The 17,186-nt window shown below is 39.6% G+C and overlaps 3 protein-coding genes across 6 annotated transcripts in view; 2 read left to right on the forward strand and 1 right to left on the reverse strand.

Annotated features, from left to right (window-relative positions):
- The first annotated feature begins 158 nt into the window (after positions 1-158).
- nipa2 (NIPA magnesium transporter 2) lies at positions 159-7,578 on the forward strand. 3 transcript variants are annotated; one of them, XM_037771085.1, is made up of 6 exons: positions 159-288; positions 2,584-2,820; positions 4,900-4,956; positions 5,965-6,055; positions 6,156-6,316; positions 6,403-7,578. In XM_037771085.1, exons 2-6 carry the CDS (start codon positions 2,682-2,684, stop codon positions 7,047-7,049), a joined length of 1,095 nt encoding a protein of 364 aa, XP_037627013.1. In that variant the 5' UTR covers positions 159-288; positions 2,584-2,681; the 3' UTR covers positions 7,050-7,578. The 3 variants fall into 3 exon arrangements, with proteins under 3 accessions (XP_037627013.1, XP_037627012.1, XP_037627011.1); XM_037771084.1 differs by having other exon boundaries at positions 192-437; XM_037771083.1 differs by lacking the exon at positions 159-288 and adding an exon at positions 2,297-2,486.
- cyfip1 (cytoplasmic FMR1 interacting protein 1) overlaps positions 7,497-17,186 on the reverse strand; it is a 40,198-nt gene continuing 30,508 nt past the window's right edge. The window contains exons 24-31 of one of the 2 annotated variants that reach the window (XM_037771050.1): positions 12,022-12,165; positions 11,761-11,851; positions 10,862-10,992; positions 10,576-10,648; positions 9,941-10,035; positions 9,589-9,827; positions 9,352-9,499; positions 7,497-8,161 (exon numbers count right to left, since the gene is read on the reverse strand). In XM_037771050.1, the coding sequence (XP_037626978.1) occupies positions 7,997-8,161; positions 9,352-9,499; positions 9,589-9,827; positions 9,941-10,035; positions 10,576-10,648; positions 10,862-10,992; positions 11,761-11,851; positions 12,022-12,165 (1,086 nt within the window). In that variant the 3' untranslated portion in view covers positions 7,497-7,996. The remainder of the gene's footprint in view (positions 8,162-9,351; positions 9,500-9,588; positions 9,828-9,940; positions 10,036-10,575; positions 10,649-10,861; positions 10,993-11,760; positions 11,852-12,021; positions 12,166-17,186) is intronic. The other variant, XM_037771051.1, reaches the window with a different exon arrangement.
- LOC119488997 (fibronectin type III domain-containing protein 9) lies at positions 14,388-17,078 on the forward strand. Its single transcript, XM_037771098.1, has 2 exons — positions 14,388-14,518; positions 16,334-17,078. The coding sequence occupies exon 2, from the start codon at positions 16,428-16,430 to the stop codon at positions 17,076-17,078; it is 651 nt and encodes a 216-aa protein (XP_037627026.1). The 5' UTR covers positions 14,388-14,518; positions 16,334-16,427.

Genomic DNA, 17,186 nt, shown 5'->3' on the forward strand with positions numbered 1-17,186 from the left:
ATTCACTCAATTAATTTAGTAAATCATGACTCATTAAACTACTAAGTTCCCTCCTCATTAAGGTTGTTATGATGCTGTAGTCTATTATTAGTAATGAACATGAAGTTTTATAATGTATAGTGTAATGAGTGAGTATAATAAACCCTGCTGGTTAAACACCATAAAGAGTTATAAATAGTGTTCTGCTGGACTTCAGCCTGCGGAGGTCAGTCACAGTTCAGCGGTCACAGCTGCGCTGAGAGGCGGAAGAAGACGCTCTCAGTGCGGCAGCAGTCAGTCAGCGAGTCGGTGAGTGAGGAGCGGTTAGCTGTTAGCTGCTATGAGATGTTAGCATCAGAGATCCAGGAAGTAGCTGTTAGCTGTTAGCTGTTAGCTCACCTTTAGTTACCTCCACCGGGTTGTTGTTGAAGGAAACCCGCCGCCAGCTTCACTACCAGGTAACACACTCTCATTATGACTCTTTAAACCGAGAAAACCAACAGATGAACAACATTAACCCGGGTTAAAGCTGACTGGCTCAGCTAGCCGGAGAGCTAACGGGAGCTAACGGGAGCTAACGAGGCTAACGAGGCTAACCCTGGTCCACAGTCTCAGTTAAAGGCTCATTAATGACACAATGAGCCGCGGTGCTTCCTCCGTGCTGCTGCTGCTGGTTCTGGTAACATGTTCTGGTGTGTTATAACCGGGTAGTTACTAACTGGGAGTCTGCTGCAGGTTTACTGGAGCTCCACAGCGGCAACAACAGAACCTGATCCGGGATGAGGTCTTTGTCAGTTCAGCCTCAAAGCTCCGAGCTAACGAGCTAACAGCTAACAGCTAACAGCTAACAGCTAACAGCTAACAGCTAACAGCTAACAGCTAACAGCTAACTATAGAGATATCTCAGAGCTAAATGTCTTTATATATAAACTGATCTCTTCACTTCACTGTTTAACTAGCTGTGACTTTACTGATGCAGGCCTCAAACTCTGTTTAACACTTTACTCCACACTTTTAAAATGTTGTTTTTTACTTGATTTTATTTTATTATCATCATTCTATCAAGGTTTTATTTTATTATTATCATTCTATCAGGGTTTTATTTTATTATTATCATTCTATCAGGGTTTTATTTTATTATTATCATTCTATCAGGGTTTTATTTTATTATTATCATTCTATCAGGGTTTTATTTTATTATTATCATTCTATCAGGGTTTTATTTTATTATTATCATTCTATCAGGGTTTTATTTTATTATTATCATTCTATCAGTCAGTGGGTTTTATTTTATTATTATCATTCTATCAGGGTTTTATTTTCCATCTTATATCATTATTATTTATTATTTTGTATCTTATGTACTCATTGTTATTTTTTATTTTATTTTTATTCTGTTATCAAGTGGGTTTTATTTTCCATCTTATATAATGTATTTTATGTACTAATTATTGTTTGTCTGGTTTTTTTTTATCTTATTTTTTATATATTATCAAGGGTTTTTTATTTTCTACCATGTATTATGCATTTTAGGTACTCATTATTCTTATTTTTTATTATGCATTTTATGTACTTATTATTTTTGTATCTAATTTTTATTCTATTATCAAGTGGGTGTTATTTTTCCATCATATATTATGCATTTTATGTACTAATTATTATTTTTTATCTTATTTCTATTCTATTATCAATTGGATGTTATTTTCCATCATATATCATGCATTTTATGTACTAATTATTATTTTTTATTTTATTTTTATTCTATTAGCAAGTGTTTTTTTTGCCATCATATTATGCATTTTATGTACTAATTATTATTTTTTATCTTATTTTTATTCTATTAAGATATTCCTTTGTTAGTCCCACAGTGGGTAAATTTGGAAGTGGGTTTTATTTATTTATTTACTCATTGTTATTTTTTTTAATCTTATTTTTGCTCTATTATCAAGTGGGTTTTATTTTCCATCTTATGTTACATTAATAATAATAATAAATTTATTTATATTGCACTTTTCAAAAACCGATGTTACAAAGTGCTTTACAAGACAATAGAAGCAGATAAATAAAGTAAAAGACATTAAGGTAACTGTTAGAACAGAACATATCAATAATAATAATAATAATAATAATAATAAAATAATATCCTTGTTTTTATATTGTAAAGCACTTTGAGCTGAGTTTATGGAACGAAAGGTGCTATAATAATAATTATGATAATTATGATAATTATGATGCTGCACCTGGTGTTCTGAGGTTAAACTCAGCGTTGTGTCACTCCCTGAATTCCTGTCTTGAAGGTTTTTATTGACACAGCAACAGCTGACTGAGTTACACAAGGCGTCTTATGTATAACACCCAGAGAGCCGGTTGGTCATTCAACAACAGTCACTTCAGTGTGTCTGTGTGGGACCTAGAGACTAGATAGATGTGCTGTTAACTCTGATGGATTCTTCCCTCATGTCACATCATGGGTTTTTTTTCTTCCTGTAATATCACCTGTGAAACCGGTAGGTCTTTGCTGTAAACACGGATGTGTTTAACTCTTTTCCAGAGCAGCTGTTAAATGTTTTTTGTTGTCTCTTCCATCTGCTGCTCCGCTCTCAGGTGTCCGGGCGTCCGGTCGCGACTGTACTTTTGGTCAGGATCTGCACTGTTTGGCTGTAAATGTGACAGACGCCATCACCAACACATCCAGCCTCGCTATGGGTCAGGACAGGGGGAAGTATGATTTCTACATCGGTCTGGGACTGGCCGTCAGCTCCAGCATCTTCATTGGAGGCAGCTTCATCCTCAAGAAGAAAGGACTTCTGCGGCTGGCCAGGAAGGGCTCGATGCGAGCAGGTAGGGACCTTTTCTGAGTATCTAATGAACATCACAACTAACACAACGCCAAGGAACAATCTGTCCGACTCTGTCAGCTGAGTCAAGGCACTCCCTGCTCTCATTGTGCAACGCTGACGACAAGTAGCCAAACCAGTGGGGACGGCCTTCAGCTCTCCTCATCATACCTGATAACACCTGATCACACCTTTACCTACATTTCAGGCTCGCTGGGTTTGTCTCACCTCTGCAGGGTGTGTTTGTTTGTTTGTTTGTGTTTACACTACAGTGGGGGTGCAAAGGATCAGGAACTTTTCCAAGGGAAGTTAAGCTCGGGAATTTTGGAGAGAAAAAAAATGATCAATTTCAATATAACAATCTTTTAATAGTGAACTTATTTTGGGGGTAAAATATACATTAAAATACTAAAGTTCTATGGCTTGTTTTGGTTCCCTGGGGTCAGTAAGTTTCTGGAAATTTTCCGAGGGAAGTTAAGCTCAGGAAATTTGGATGGTACAAAAATTCACAATCTTAATATAAAACTCTTGTAATAGTGAACTTATTTAGGGGCGAAAATACACTTTAAAGTGACTGTTTGTAAGAATCATAAAGGTCTTGTTAACAGCTTCACCTGTGGCCGTTAAGTCAACTAAAGTCAGCGTCCTGTTGCTGGCGCTTGTGCTCGCTCTACATAGACATGAAGGAGCATCGCTCAACACAGTGAGGAGACACACGTCAGCTAAAAGCACAATATCACTCTATATCTCAGCTGCTTGGCAGTAATGTTAGCTGACCAGACCAAGGTCTCTCCATGAATCAATGCTGATCCTAGTGTTGGCTTTTCCTGCCTCAGCCTCCCGACCGCGGCCGGAGGGAACGGGGGAGACGCCGGAGTTTTGGTCGGAGACGATAACGTTTCTCTCTGCGGAGCCCCGTCACTTCACAAGACACGGGAAACCTCTGTTGGTCTGGAGGAGCTGCAGCAGTTATTTCTGCACAAACGTCCACTGAACATTCACTAGATATTCTCAGAGCTAAACTAACTCTTCTGCAGTGTGGAGTGAGCAGCATGCACGTGAGAGGTGGAGAGAGAGAGAGAGAAGGAGCGCGGTGCGTGAGTGAAGGCAGGCAGAGGAGCAGAGGAGCAGAGTACAGCAGAGACTCCGGTCCTGGAGTCCAAAGCTACGGTCTCCTCCGCGTCCTCCGACCGCGGCCAACACTGTTTAACAGACGGGCTTCACTAGATACAACCAAGAGGTTTTGGTGCTTCACTGGAGTTTGTGTTGGAGTCTGAGTCTGAACAGCGGAGACATACGCGAGCAACCATGAGACACCGACCAGCAATGATTTATACGTGGAAGAAGTTACTAACAGTCCCTTTTAAAATACTACGACTTATGGCATGTTGGGGTTAAAATACACCTAGGATCAGTACATTTCCAGAAGTGTTCCAAGGGAAGTTAAGCTTGGGAATTTGGGAAATAAATTGTGATTTATCATAATTAAATTTTCAATATAAAAACCTTATAATAGTGATCTTATTTGGAGGGAAAATACACCTAAAATCAGAGTGTGACATGGAGGAAGTCTATGAGAGGATGTGGAGAGAAGTCTTTTATTTTGGAGGGGTGTCATAGGGAATGTTTTGTTGTTATTGTTCAATGAAAGTTTAATACAAAGTTAAATGTCATTTAATTGAAGTTGAACTCAACTAAACTGTTAATTATTTTAATTTCTATCAGAATAGTTAACATTGATGTCTCCTTATGACGGTAAAAGGTTTATTAAATACAGCCGGAGGAAACAACTCCGTTATTTACATTTTATTCCCGTTAATTCCCTTGGAAAGTTTCCATGTGGAATCTTCCTGGGATGTTTTCTACCTCTGTTTGTACTCGTGTGTCTGAATGAGTCTCTTAACACCTAGTAAACATTAACTTCCCCTTCTCACCTGACCTTCAGCTCAAATCCAGAACAGACTTGTCTGACTGGTTATCTGATGATTATTACATAATTCATGTTTTGCTTACATGCAAAAGAGTTATTCAAATGACTGGAATCACATGTTCTAAAGATATGTTCTGTTGTTTTGATCCTCAGGTCAGGGTGGTCATGCATATCTGAAGGAATGGCTCTGGTGGGCCGGTTTACTATCAAGTAAGTAACGACGCTCCGTAGTTAAACCTGTGATCAGATAACAGCCCGGTTAGCCTGGACCTGCTGGTGATTAGAGGGTTAAACTATGTTGAGATGTTGAGATTAAATCTGGGTTAAAGTTGGTTGAAATCATTTTTTTCATTTTACACGTAGCTGTTGTCTTGAAGAGATTTGAAATGACTTTATATCAGAGTGCTGTAGGTCGTCATTAGTCACTGAAATGCTGTTAAACCATCATATATATTTATAGCCTAGATCAGGGGTCATTGGAACTATTTGTATTTTAAACCTTTTCAACCTTGATACCTGTTTGATAGAGATAAACAGAAACACATTTACATTTGAATCATGTTAATATCACTTTGTTTTGCTCTGATATTCAGAGGGATTTGTAATCAGATGTCTCTTTAGCTTTAGCTCAGCCGGCTTCATGGCTTCGTTTACAGCACCTAAAGACACATGAAGGATTTTGGTCTCCCGTCGCCGTCGCTCGACATAACTGTCGTCATATTTTCTCAATTTAGTTTGGGCTTAGCGTCACTTGATGATGTGGACTGACTCAAATATAATTTCTCCTTGCTCTCCAGTTAACTAGCTGGCTAATAAGCTAAGCTAAGCAGCAGCAGGAAGTGATTCCTGAGTTTCTATTGGTCCAGAGCTGACGTTGGTGGGAGTAATGGACACAATGTGCTCATTTTATTGGTCCCCATCTGTAGATATGCACTTTTTAATGATACAGCACAAGTTTATAATTTATAACCCCACTTTGAGAATCACTGATCTAGATGTCTTCTTTTCAACCAACATGAACCCAGTTTATTACTCAGACTCCTGGATGACTTTTGTCCTGTAAATTACCAAACCCGTGCTGACTGTACATGGGAGGGTACCTTTTGTACTTAATATTGTGTCAACACATTTAAACTTCAGACAGTATTTCCTTGTTAACCTCCGCCTGCCTTTTATTACAACATGTGTCTTACTGTAATGTGTCTTCATCCCTCTCAGTGGGAGCTGGTGAAGCAGCTAACTTCGCAGCATATGCCTTCGCTCCAGCGACCCTGGTGACCCCACTGGGAGCCCTCAGCGTGCTCGTCAGGTACAGACGACTCATTCAAACTTACATTTCTCTACATATTTGTAAATGGATTGATGGACTGTAAATAACCGCGGCTGCTTACCGTGAATGTCGGTTGCAGTGCGGTACTGTCGTCGTACTTCCTGTCGGAGCGGCTGAACCTGCACGGGAAGCTGGGCTGCCTGCTCAGCATCCTGGGCTCCACCACCATGGTGATCCACGCTCCAAAGGAGGAGGAGATCAGCAGCCTGGAGCACATGGCCAAGAAGCTGGTCGACCCAGGTACACAACACACCGGACATCGGAAATACTCCTCTCTATAATATATAGATCTAAAACTAAACACCCGTTTGCTCCCTTCCTCTCAGGGTTTTTCATCTTTGCCACCCTCGTCATCATCGTGGCCCTCATCTTCATCTTCGTCGTGGGTCCCCGTCACGGTCAGACCAACATCCTCGTCTACATCACCATCTGCTCAGTGATCGGGGCGCTGTCGGTGTCCTGCGTCAAAGGACTGGGCATCGCCATCAAGGAGGCGATCGCCGGGAAGAATGTGGTGAGGAACCCGCTGGCGTGGATCTTGCTTCTGGGTCTGGTGGCGTGCGTGAGCACGCAGATCAACTACTTGAACAAGGCCCTGGACATATTCAACACGTCCCTGGTGACGCCCATCTACTACGTGTTCTTCACCACGTCCGTGCTCAGCTGCTCCGCCATCCTCTTCAAGGAGTGGGGTCACATGGGTACGGGCGACGTCATCGGCACCCTCAGCGGCTTCCTCACCATCATCGTGGGGATCTTCCTGCTCCACGCCTTCAAAGACGTCAGCGTCAGCTTGGCGTCGCTCGCCGTGTCCATGAGGAAGGAGGAGCGGGCGTTTCCAGCGGCCAACGGCATGGCGTCCCACTACGACCTGCTGCAGAACACCGAGGACATGGAGGACAGAGAAATGGGTTTGCCTTTCGACAGCGTCTCCAGAAGAAACGGGGCGATGACGTCCTCGTTGGATCATTGAGGAACGCTCTCTCAGCTGCCTACTGACTCACCAACCATGGCGTCGTTGTTGCTCACGACGACAATCAGACAATCAACTGTGCGGGGACGTGGACGGACCAGTGGATTGTATTTAATGTTTTAATTTGCCTTACTTCTCTCAGAATATGAGCCGTCATATTCCGTTAATTTCATTCCTCTGTAGCGCTGTAAATATGAGTTTTTTTAAAAGAAATGTTTTGTTATATGTACATGCATATTCATGCACTGACTTACTTTCTATAAATCAAAAGGTTTTAATAATATATATTCTATATGAGGTCCTGCTGACGATGACGACATTTAAAAAGAGGACGGTCACTATGATTTGAGTTTTTCGTGATACTTGAACGTAACAAACATTTGAGTTGGAGGTCGTTCTGAACTTTTGTTTTGTAGCGTTTACATGAGAAGCTCCGGAGATGAACCAACAGATTTGTTACATATTTATTGAATTAAAATGATTAAAACATTTGAAAACACAAGGCACGGTGAATAAATGCTTAACATGAGTATGAGCTTTGTTACTTTTCCTTTAAAATGTTTAGCATGCACGTTCAACAATATATAGAAAATACTTTCACCCCCCACTTTAAAACCCACCCTTAATAGAAATCCACCACTGCAAACCCTTAAATACGTATCTGATAAAACTAATTTCACCTCCCTGATCTAGAGCGTTCTGCAAGTATAAAACAAAGAATAGTTCATCCACAATATCTATTCATTTCTCATAAGGCACGAGTGAATACAAAAACAACACAAATCATTCTGACGTAAAGATGTGGCCCGACTTCCCTACGTTTAGTGCTCCGCTGCTACTGGAGACCAGAGTAGAGGAGGAGGAGGAATATCTGAGGGGAGTCTGGTAATGATGACAGTGTTTGGAACTCAACGCTGGTCCACGGGATCGACGGCGGCGGCGCCACCTCAGCTGCTGGCCAGTGACTGGTGTATCGGTGGCTGGAAGCAGCGGACGTGTTCCACCGGCATGTTCTCTCCGTCTCCAGACTTCATGTACTTGTTCAGGATGGCAAAGATCTCATTGTTGAGGACCTGGAACTTACGGATTCTGTCGACCATCTTCTTCAGACCCTGAAGGCAAGCAGAAACAGAAATACAGAGAGACTTAATAAAATGGTAATTTTGTTTTGTTTTTGCTAACCCTTATGGATCTCTAGGGACATTTTTGAATACATTTTTCAATAATTTTGGCTGCGTCAATGCCTTTAGCACACATTTAGAGAGTGAGTCATATTATATATTATAATATTTCTGAAGGTGAAGGGAAGGAGTTCAAGTACCTCGGGGTCTTGTTCGCGAGTGAGGGGACGATGGAACGTGAGATTGGAGACGGAGAATCGGAGCAGCGTGGGGGCGGTATTGCATTCACTTTAACGCACCGTTGTGACGAAAAGAGAGCTGAGCCGGAAGGCAAAGACTTCAGACTTCTTTTTCAAACTGTTTTCTGACTTTTTTGTGTCATTTTTTAGACGTTTTTTTTTTTGGACATTTTTCAAACTTTTTTTGGGACATTTATTTTCTAATATTTATTTATTGGACTTTATTTCCGACATTTTCAGACGTTTTTTCCTAATATTTTTTTTTTTTTTTTTTTTAAAGTCTGGAAAATGTCAGAAAAAAAAGTTTGAAAAAAAGTTTTTTTTGTTTTTTATTTCCGACTTTTTCCGACATTTATCGGACATTTTTCAGACTTTTTTTTCCTAATATTTTTTTTTTTTTTTTAAAGTCTAAAAAATTTCCAAAAAAAGTCTGAAAATGTCTGAAAAAAAGTTTGAAAAAAAGTTTTTTTATTTTTTTGTTGGACTATTTCCGACATTTTCCATGCTTTTTTTTCCCAATATCTTTTTTTTTTTTGAAGCCTGAAAAATATCTGAAAAAAGTCTGAAAATGTCTGAAAAAAAGTTTGAAAAAAGTTTTTTTATTGGACTTTATTTCTGACATTTTCAGACTTTTTTTCCCTAACATTTTTCAGACTTTTTTTCTGACATTTTTGTGACTTTATTTTTCCAGACATTTTTTAGACCTTTTATTGGATTCGTCAGATTTTCTAGTTTCATATGATACCAGAATCTTCACTCTAGCTTTAAAACTGAGCCACTACAACCTAAAAATCTAAAGTTTTGTTAATGCGCAATAAAATGTAAAATTTTGCCCCCAAGTTTTAGGATGAAATTTAAAAAAAATGCCTGAAAAAGTCAAATGAATACGACAATTACACGACTGCTGCGCCATCATTTCTGATGCTCATCTCTCCAACTCACCACGCTCTTGATGACCTCGTCCTTGCCGTCGTGTTTCTGCACCTTGAGGAGGTGGTAGCTGAAGTCCAGGATGTCGAAGCGTCGGTGTTGTCCCAGCAGGGCGATGATCATGCAGCCGGCCCAGTGGAGGCCGTCTCCGAAGCACTGCCTGTAGAGAGGGAGGGGGTGTGATTTAGTAAAGGATGCTTTAGATCACATGATGTGGTCCAGATGTGCGTGTGCTGCTGCTGCACTCACTCCACGGTGAACTCGTGGGCTCCCACCGGGATGCAGTACACAAACTGCATGGCGCTCCACAGACGGTGGAACTCCACGCACTCGTCCACGTGCATCACGCCATTGCTGGGCAGCGGTCCGCGCCAGATGGGGTCATCCAGGAAGCCTCGCACGCGCGTGAGGATGACCTCGAACATGGACAGACCGCAGCACAGCCTCTCTTTGGTCAGGAGGTCGCCCTCACGAGCAATGGCGATTTGCTGAAAGAGAAGAAATGAAGTGTGACGTTAAACACATCGGCACATAGTCTGGTCGACATCACTGATGTCGATGACAGCTTCCTGTCACGGCGTATTTATTAGACTGGTTGTACCTGAGGGGTGCCGAGGCGTTCTATCAGTGGAACCAGATGCAGCGCCGTGTATTTGGCCTCCAGGCGCTTCATCTTGGCGTCCAGACGTTCCCCCTCTGCACAGCGAGGAAAAGACATCTATAGTTTTATTACTGTCAACAAATCAACAAAGTATTTTCTGATGTAGCTTCTTCCTCTGTGACACAGAGCATCATATTTGTATCAGTCCGCCGCTGGAAATAGTCCCCAACAAATGCACCATTTCCTTTAGTCGTTTTTAGTATTTCATTTTTTATAAAAACTGCAGATCCAAGCTGTTTTAGGAAATGATTTTGACTTACTTAAAGGACCCATGTGTAGCATTTAGGAGATCTATTAGCTTAGAATGAGCTGTTTATATCTCCATAGGGAGCAGGTCATCTTCACGCAGTCCTCCATGTGTCTACAGGAGCCCAGAACGGACAAACCAAACACTCTAGAGAGCCTATCTTGTTTTTTGTCCGTCGACATCGTTACACAACTATATCTGTCACTCTGGCTGTGAAGCCTTTTAGGAACGTATTTAAATGATTCCTGCGTTTCACTTCTCAATGGCTGCTTTTACTCGACCTTCAAGTGTTGGCATTCACAAACTACTGCACTCCTGTCACATTCACCTTTGACGTGGACTCGTGGAAGGATGTTCTGGAAAGGTGCAGCGTGCAGCAGATCACAAACTTCTTCCTGTGACTGAGAGAGAGAAGCAGAGGAAGTCAAAACAGTGACATGAGAAGGCATGAAAACACATTTAAACTGCATCCTGATGGAGTGAATATCTCCTGATGAATGCTCAGTACTATCTATTCCAGTTTATATCAGACGACTGGCTGGATCAGGGCACTGATGATAAGCCATAAGACTTTCAATTTGAAATGAACAAGAAAGAATCTGTGAGAGGCGTACCAGACTCTGCTCGCTCAGCAGACAGAACAGCATGGCGTTGCCGACCTCCCTCAGGTTCTGGAAACACACCGTCTTCAGCTCGGCGTACTCCACGATGTCCTTCAGCTGGTGGTGGAAGAACTCCAGGATACCTGAGAGGAAACACACACAGTCCAAATATCTCATCTCCTTTCATATCTGTCACAACCGTCCATCACAGCAGCAGCTGCAGGAATATCCTACTCAGTAATAAACACACGCTGAACTGCTTTTGTGCAGTATACAGGTCTCTGCAAAATGAGACAACAACCAACTCTGTTCTCATTTTATACAGAAAAACTAAAAAGGAGAAAAGAATTTGAGCAAAACAAGAACAGACCTTTAGAGGATGGAGCCTGCCAAAAATAAATTAATAAATGACTCAATAAGTAAATATTCTTCTATTTAATTTTCCTTTTTATTTATTAATGTATTTATTTTGTATTAACTTTAAAGTGTATTTATTTATTTTTGCATTTTTTTATTTAAAAGTTAATACAAATAAATAAATAACCGACCCAATAAATAAATACTCTTCTATTTAATTTTCCTTTTTATTTATGAATCTATATATTTTTATGAATTTTTAAATATATTTATTTTTGCATTTATTTTTCTTATTTAAAAGTTGATAAAGTTGATAAATATGCCATTAAATGTACCAAAATTATTAAAAATAAATAAATTAATTGATATTTCTGTTTAAATTTGCCTCTTTATTTTTTCTATCTATTCTCTCTTTTGTTTATTCATTTATTTATCTTTATTAACTTTTAAGTTCATTAATTATTTATTTAAAATAAATTTTTTGCTCAGCTTTCTTCTCTGATAACTTCAGATCCAGACGTCCGATGACTAAAATCCCTCATCCATTCAGTTACCTGGGGAACCGTACTCATGGCGAGGAAGTCTGCAGATCTTAGGCATCACCTCCATCAAGGTCTTCACATACTGCATTATGGTGCCCTGAAGCTGTAGAAGAGAAGGAGGATTAAACATTAAACAGCAGCAGCGAATACCGTTCAGATACTCCGCTGAGAGGAAACTATGAAGAGAACAGACCAGATCCAACAAAGACCTCCTTCTCTACGGTTCATTCATGAGGACATCAGTGATGATTCCCACCTTCCTGTCCTACTCACCAGGCTTTTGACCACCTTCAGCAGCTCCTCCATCACCACAGCGATGCCTTGGTAGCCCAGCAGTCTGCACATCACCTTGATGTGAGGAGGACCCACGAAGTTCCTGTAGGTGCTGAATATGCTGCTGTACGCCAGATTCAAGGTCTGCATGCAGAGAAACACCAGAGAGGAAGAGGAGGAGGAGAAGTCAAACTATTTATCACTTGAATAAACATTGTAAGCTTTCCTCATCCATGATGCATCAGGGAGTGACGACGAATATTTAAAAACTATAGTTTTCAATGGAACATCAACAATTATGTTGTGAAATGATACAGATATGTTTACAGCTTTGTCTCAGTTGCTTTGGTGCGTTTCTCAGATCACAGCGCTAGTGTGGCTGAATAAACTGTCCCACATGAGATCATCAATAAAATAAAGGTTTATCACCCTATAACTTCATTTCATGAATAACAAATGGTTGAATCCCAGAGTTTACTGGCAGCCGGCCTGGTACGTTATTATGAGACATCTTGTGTTGGTAGCCTGAGGGCGGCAGCAGAGGAACGCTCACGGAGTCATAAAGATGAAATCTGCCTGTTAGATTTAGATGTTTTTGTGTGTGTGTAGAAGTAAACATGTGAGCTCAACGGGAACACGCGTGTCAGAGGATCAACATTAGGATTCATCCTCTGGGGAGCATGAATATCCACCGACAGTCTGGCCAGCAGCTGTTGTTGAGAGAACAAATGGTCGGACAGATGGACAGATGGACAGATGGACAGATTTCAGTCCTCTCCTCATACCCTGACAATAGATTTTATTGTTTTAATATTTTTCTATTATAGAAAGATTACATACACACAAAAGGACAAAAAATCCGTACCAAGGTGTATTAGGGCCGTTGTAGGTAAGAGCCAGGGGAGGGGGGGAATATTCAGAGAACAAACTCCAAGATTAAAGTTAAAATTTACAAGAAAAAAACTCACAAATATGTAATATTCTCTGAGATTATTATGTCATCAATTTATGAGAAAAGAACTCAGAAATTTGCTGAGATTAAAATCACACATTTTTGAGAAAAAACTAAATTTATGAGAAATCGAATGTTCTCTGAGATTATAAAATAATACATTTACAAAAAAAACTTCTGAGATTAAAGTCACAATTTTACGAGAAAAAAAAAAGACAACATTTCTGAGAAAAATATCTAATATTCTCTGACATTATAAAGTCAGAAATTTCTGAGAAAAAACAAAAAATAAATGAGATAAAAAAATCTAATATTCTCTGAGATTATCTCATAATCAAAATGTTGGGTGTAATAATGAATCTAATTACTTTGTTCCAACAGTGTTTGTGAGGATGTTGTCAACCTCTAGATATTAATGATACCACGGCGTGGACCAAAGTGCTGCTGCTGGTGTAAGGGAAATGAATGATCGCTATCACTACGATGTCTGTAGGTGAACTAGCAGGGAACAAAATGGGAACAACATCAGAGAGGCCACAGTTACAAGCATTTCAAAAGAGGTTTTACACTGAGGAACTGAGAACTGAGAAGTACTCTGAATGGTTCACAGCGATTCAGAAACTCTTATGAACAATTGATATACAAAATAAATGGAGAATCATCATTATTCTTTTGGTGTATATTCAATTTTTTACTTTAATTAAGTTGTTACAATTTGTATTATTTTTATTTATTATTTTATTTTTACTTGCAGTTGTTTTTGTGTTTTCTTTTTTAATTTATGTATTTATTTATTATTATTAACATTTGTTTTATAAATATATGTATATCATTTTTAACATTAATGTAGATGTTACAATTTTTATTATTATTATTTATTATTATTTTATTTGTACTTGCAGCTGTTTTTGTTTTTATTAATTTATGTATTTATCTATTGTAATTATTTTAATATTTTTAAATACATTTAAATATATATATAATGTTTTAACATTAATGTAGGTGTTATAATATTTATTTATTATTATTTTATTTGTACTTGCAGCTTTTTTCTGTTTGAATTTATTTTGAATTTATATTTTAATCTATTATTATTTACATTTTTTATTTTTTTAATACATTTATATATATATATTTGTGTGTGTATAAATGCATTGGACGTCTCTGGATGTCTCTGAAGGAAACAATAAAAATCATAATAGAAGAAAATCTTTTTTTCTTTTTTTTTTTTACATATAACGACCCATTTGGATGCTGAACTGTTTTTTAGAGAAATCCCTCTTTTCTTTCATCCTCTGCAGACGTTTCCGCTCCCTCTCTCCCCTGACGGCAGAGAGCTGAAGCTGCTCTAATCCAGCAGCTCTCAGACTAGAGACACAGCGGAGGAGACGAGGACGCACCGGTCTCTGGTCCTCTCCTGAGGTTAAAACCTCCACAGCAGCACCAGACGTCAGAGCTCTCCATCCACACGCTGGAACAGACGCTAAAATGACTGAATATCACCTCAGACTGGGATGTTCAACACGTGCTCGCTGGGTTTTTCTGGTAAGTGATGCTTTGAATGGTTGATCATTAATTATTCTCTTAATAACACTCAGCTCATAAGCATATAGATTGTTGTGTTTTACAGCCGACGCAACAGAGTTTTATAAGTGGAGAAATAGAAGCATCTCCACAGTGACTTCACAAAAACATATTTGACTTAAAACCAACTATTCTTGTGAGATTATCAGAGTCTGAAAATGATACTGCTTTAGAATATTTTCTTATTTAGAAAAGCAAATTTGAAAACACCATGTTGAAAACTATTTCACAGTTAATTATATCAAATTGATTTCATCTGGTTCCATGTAAATAATTTAACACTGAAGATCAAATCTGTCCTTCTTCCACATGAAACTCTTCTATTGTCTCCACCTGACGTCTGTTTTAAGTTAAGACCTTGCTATTATTTAGTTTTCTAGAAGTTTCAATAAATATTATCAATGATATTAATAACAATCAAAGCTGCTGGTCGTGCTGTTCTAACCTGACCGGCGGGGTTTTAGCGGCTCAAGGTCGTCCGACCGCCACCTGTCCTGTAACAGGTGACCTAACATCACAGATGAGCCTCTTCACAAATCACTCTGCATTATGTCATTTTCTGAACATCTGTGCGTGTCGCTTCATCTCCTCCTCCCACCGCTGCACTCAGATAACCCTTCATACAATGCTTATTATCCTCTCCTATTGTTCTCTCACTTGTTATGCTCTGAATGAAGGCTAGGTGGCACCATTCACTGAGAGGAATTACATGTTTTATCTTCTGCGTTTCTATGATAACGCCATCGCTGGGTCAGCTGTAATCTCACCAAACAAACAACACAACGCCAACAAACCTTTCTAGAGCCGGCATCCACCAAAGGAACTCTTAGTCGACTAACACGCGTGTGATTTTGTTGATTTAAATTAATCGATTAGTTGATTTAATAAACAGATCTTTAAACTGAGTTTCTCCACAAAGAATCAGATAAAAGCACCACTTTAAATCTGGTGTTTACCAGAGAAATCTTGAGGATGGAACCTGCCAAAATAAATAAATAAATAAATAAATAAATGGCTCAATAAATAAATATGTCATTTAATGTAGCAAAAATAATGTAAAAAATAAATGTAGCCATTAATTGATATAATGTGACATAAATTGATATTTCTGTTTTAATTTGCTTCTTTATTTATTTATATTTGTATTAATTCCTTTATTTATTTACTCTTCTGTTTAATTTTCTCTTTTCTTTATTTTTGCATTTAGTTTGTATTTATTCATTTATTTTTACATTTATTATTTATTTTTGAATTTGCATAATGAGGCAGAAATGCATAAAGAATTGTAAAAAGAAATATGTAAAGAAAAGAATAAAAAAAGAAATAAGTTTGGGGAAATAAATAAGGGGGGAAATGCAAATTGTGCATAAATACATACATTTAAAAATAAATAATAAAAATAAATACATAAATAAATAAAAGGGAAAATTAAACAGATGACTAAATAAATAAAGAAGTAAATTAAAACAGGCTATGACAGTATAGGATAAAACAAAGGCTACATTTATTTTTAATATTATTTTTGCTAGATTTAATGACCTTTATTTATTTATTTATTTATTTTATTTTAGCAGGTTCCATCCTCCATACAAAACGACCTAAGACAGGGGAGCCCTTGTATTTTCGTGCTGATGTAATGACTACTTGTTAGTGATGGAGCCTCAATTTAAAAGTTCCCAAAAATGAGCTGAGTAATGATGAATATCTCCGGTCAGTGTCTCACTCTGTGTCTCACTCTGTGTCTCACTCTGTGTTTACGTTATCTCTCTTTTCCAGTTCAGTGTCACTCCGTGAAAACACAAAGACTGGAATAATCTCACTCAAATCAACTCGACTCTAGAAGCACCACAGACAGAAACAGCGTTGCATCATGGGGGTTGCGGTCTACAACATCTCGTCCACCTCGGCCAGAGTGAGCTGGCCGCCGTCGCCCAGCTGCCTGGACACTTTCTACAGCGTCATGTACGACCCCAACTGGAACAGCCTGCTGATGAGCTACAAGCGCAAGAGCTTCATGCACGAGGAACGCATCCCCGTCAGCCAGAGCAGCACGCACCTGGCCAACCTGCTCCCCCAGACCGCCTACTTCCTGTGTGTGACCTGTCAGGCGGCCAATCCGGTGCGGGACCAGTGCCAGGTGTTCAGCACTCCCAGCGACAACAGCGAAGGTCACGACCGAGCCGGCTGGGAGCTCGCCATGGGCGTCTGGCTGACCTGCTGCATCTTGCTCCTGGTCATCGCCGGCATCCTGTTGTGGGGATGTCTTCACACCATCTGCTCCACCATCCCCAGTCAGGGCGCCGACGGCTGCCACGTAGCAACCAACTCCAACTCCATGTCCCGCCAAGACATGTCCGGGTCCGGACGCCTCTACGCTCACAGACGCACCAGCGAGGACAGCGGCAAACGCGGCAGCATCATGCAGCCCCCGCTCCACTCCACGCAGACCACCGGACACATAATTACCCAGGACCACGAGCTGAGGACGCTCGCTAAGCTGTCTGGCAGCGAGCCAGCGTGAATCCTCTGGATTGAGGTCAACGCAGCATTGTTTTGCTCGGACTGAAGTGTCCTGAGTTTTTACATCCGCTGATGAAAATAGAAACTAATCGGTGCTCTTGAATTACTA

The sequence above is a fragment of the Sebastes umbrosus genome, chromosome 5 (genome assembly GCF_015220745.1).
Source record: "Sebastes umbrosus isolate fSebUmb1 chromosome 5, fSebUmb1.pri, whole genome shotgun sequence".
Taxonomy (NCBI): domain Eukaryota; kingdom Metazoa; phylum Chordata; class Actinopteri; order Perciformes; family Sebastidae; genus Sebastes; species Sebastes umbrosus.

Coding starts and splice junctions, on each gene's coding strand:
- LOC119488997 (XM_037771098.1), top strand. CDS start 16,428: ATGGGGGTTGCGGTCTACAACATCTCGTCCACCTCGGCCAGAGTGAGC.
- nipa2 (XM_037771083.1), top strand. CDS start 2,447: ATGGGTTTTTTTTCTTCCTGTAATATCACCTGTGAAACCG. Junction 2,821..4,899: donor GAAGGGCTCGATGCGAGCAG/GTAGGGACCTTT, acceptor TTTGATCCTCAG/GTCAGGGTGGTCATGCATAT. Junction 4,957..5,964: donor GTGGGCCGGTTTACTATCAA/GTAAGTAACGAC, acceptor CATCCCTCTCAG/TGGGAGCTGGTGAAGCAGCT.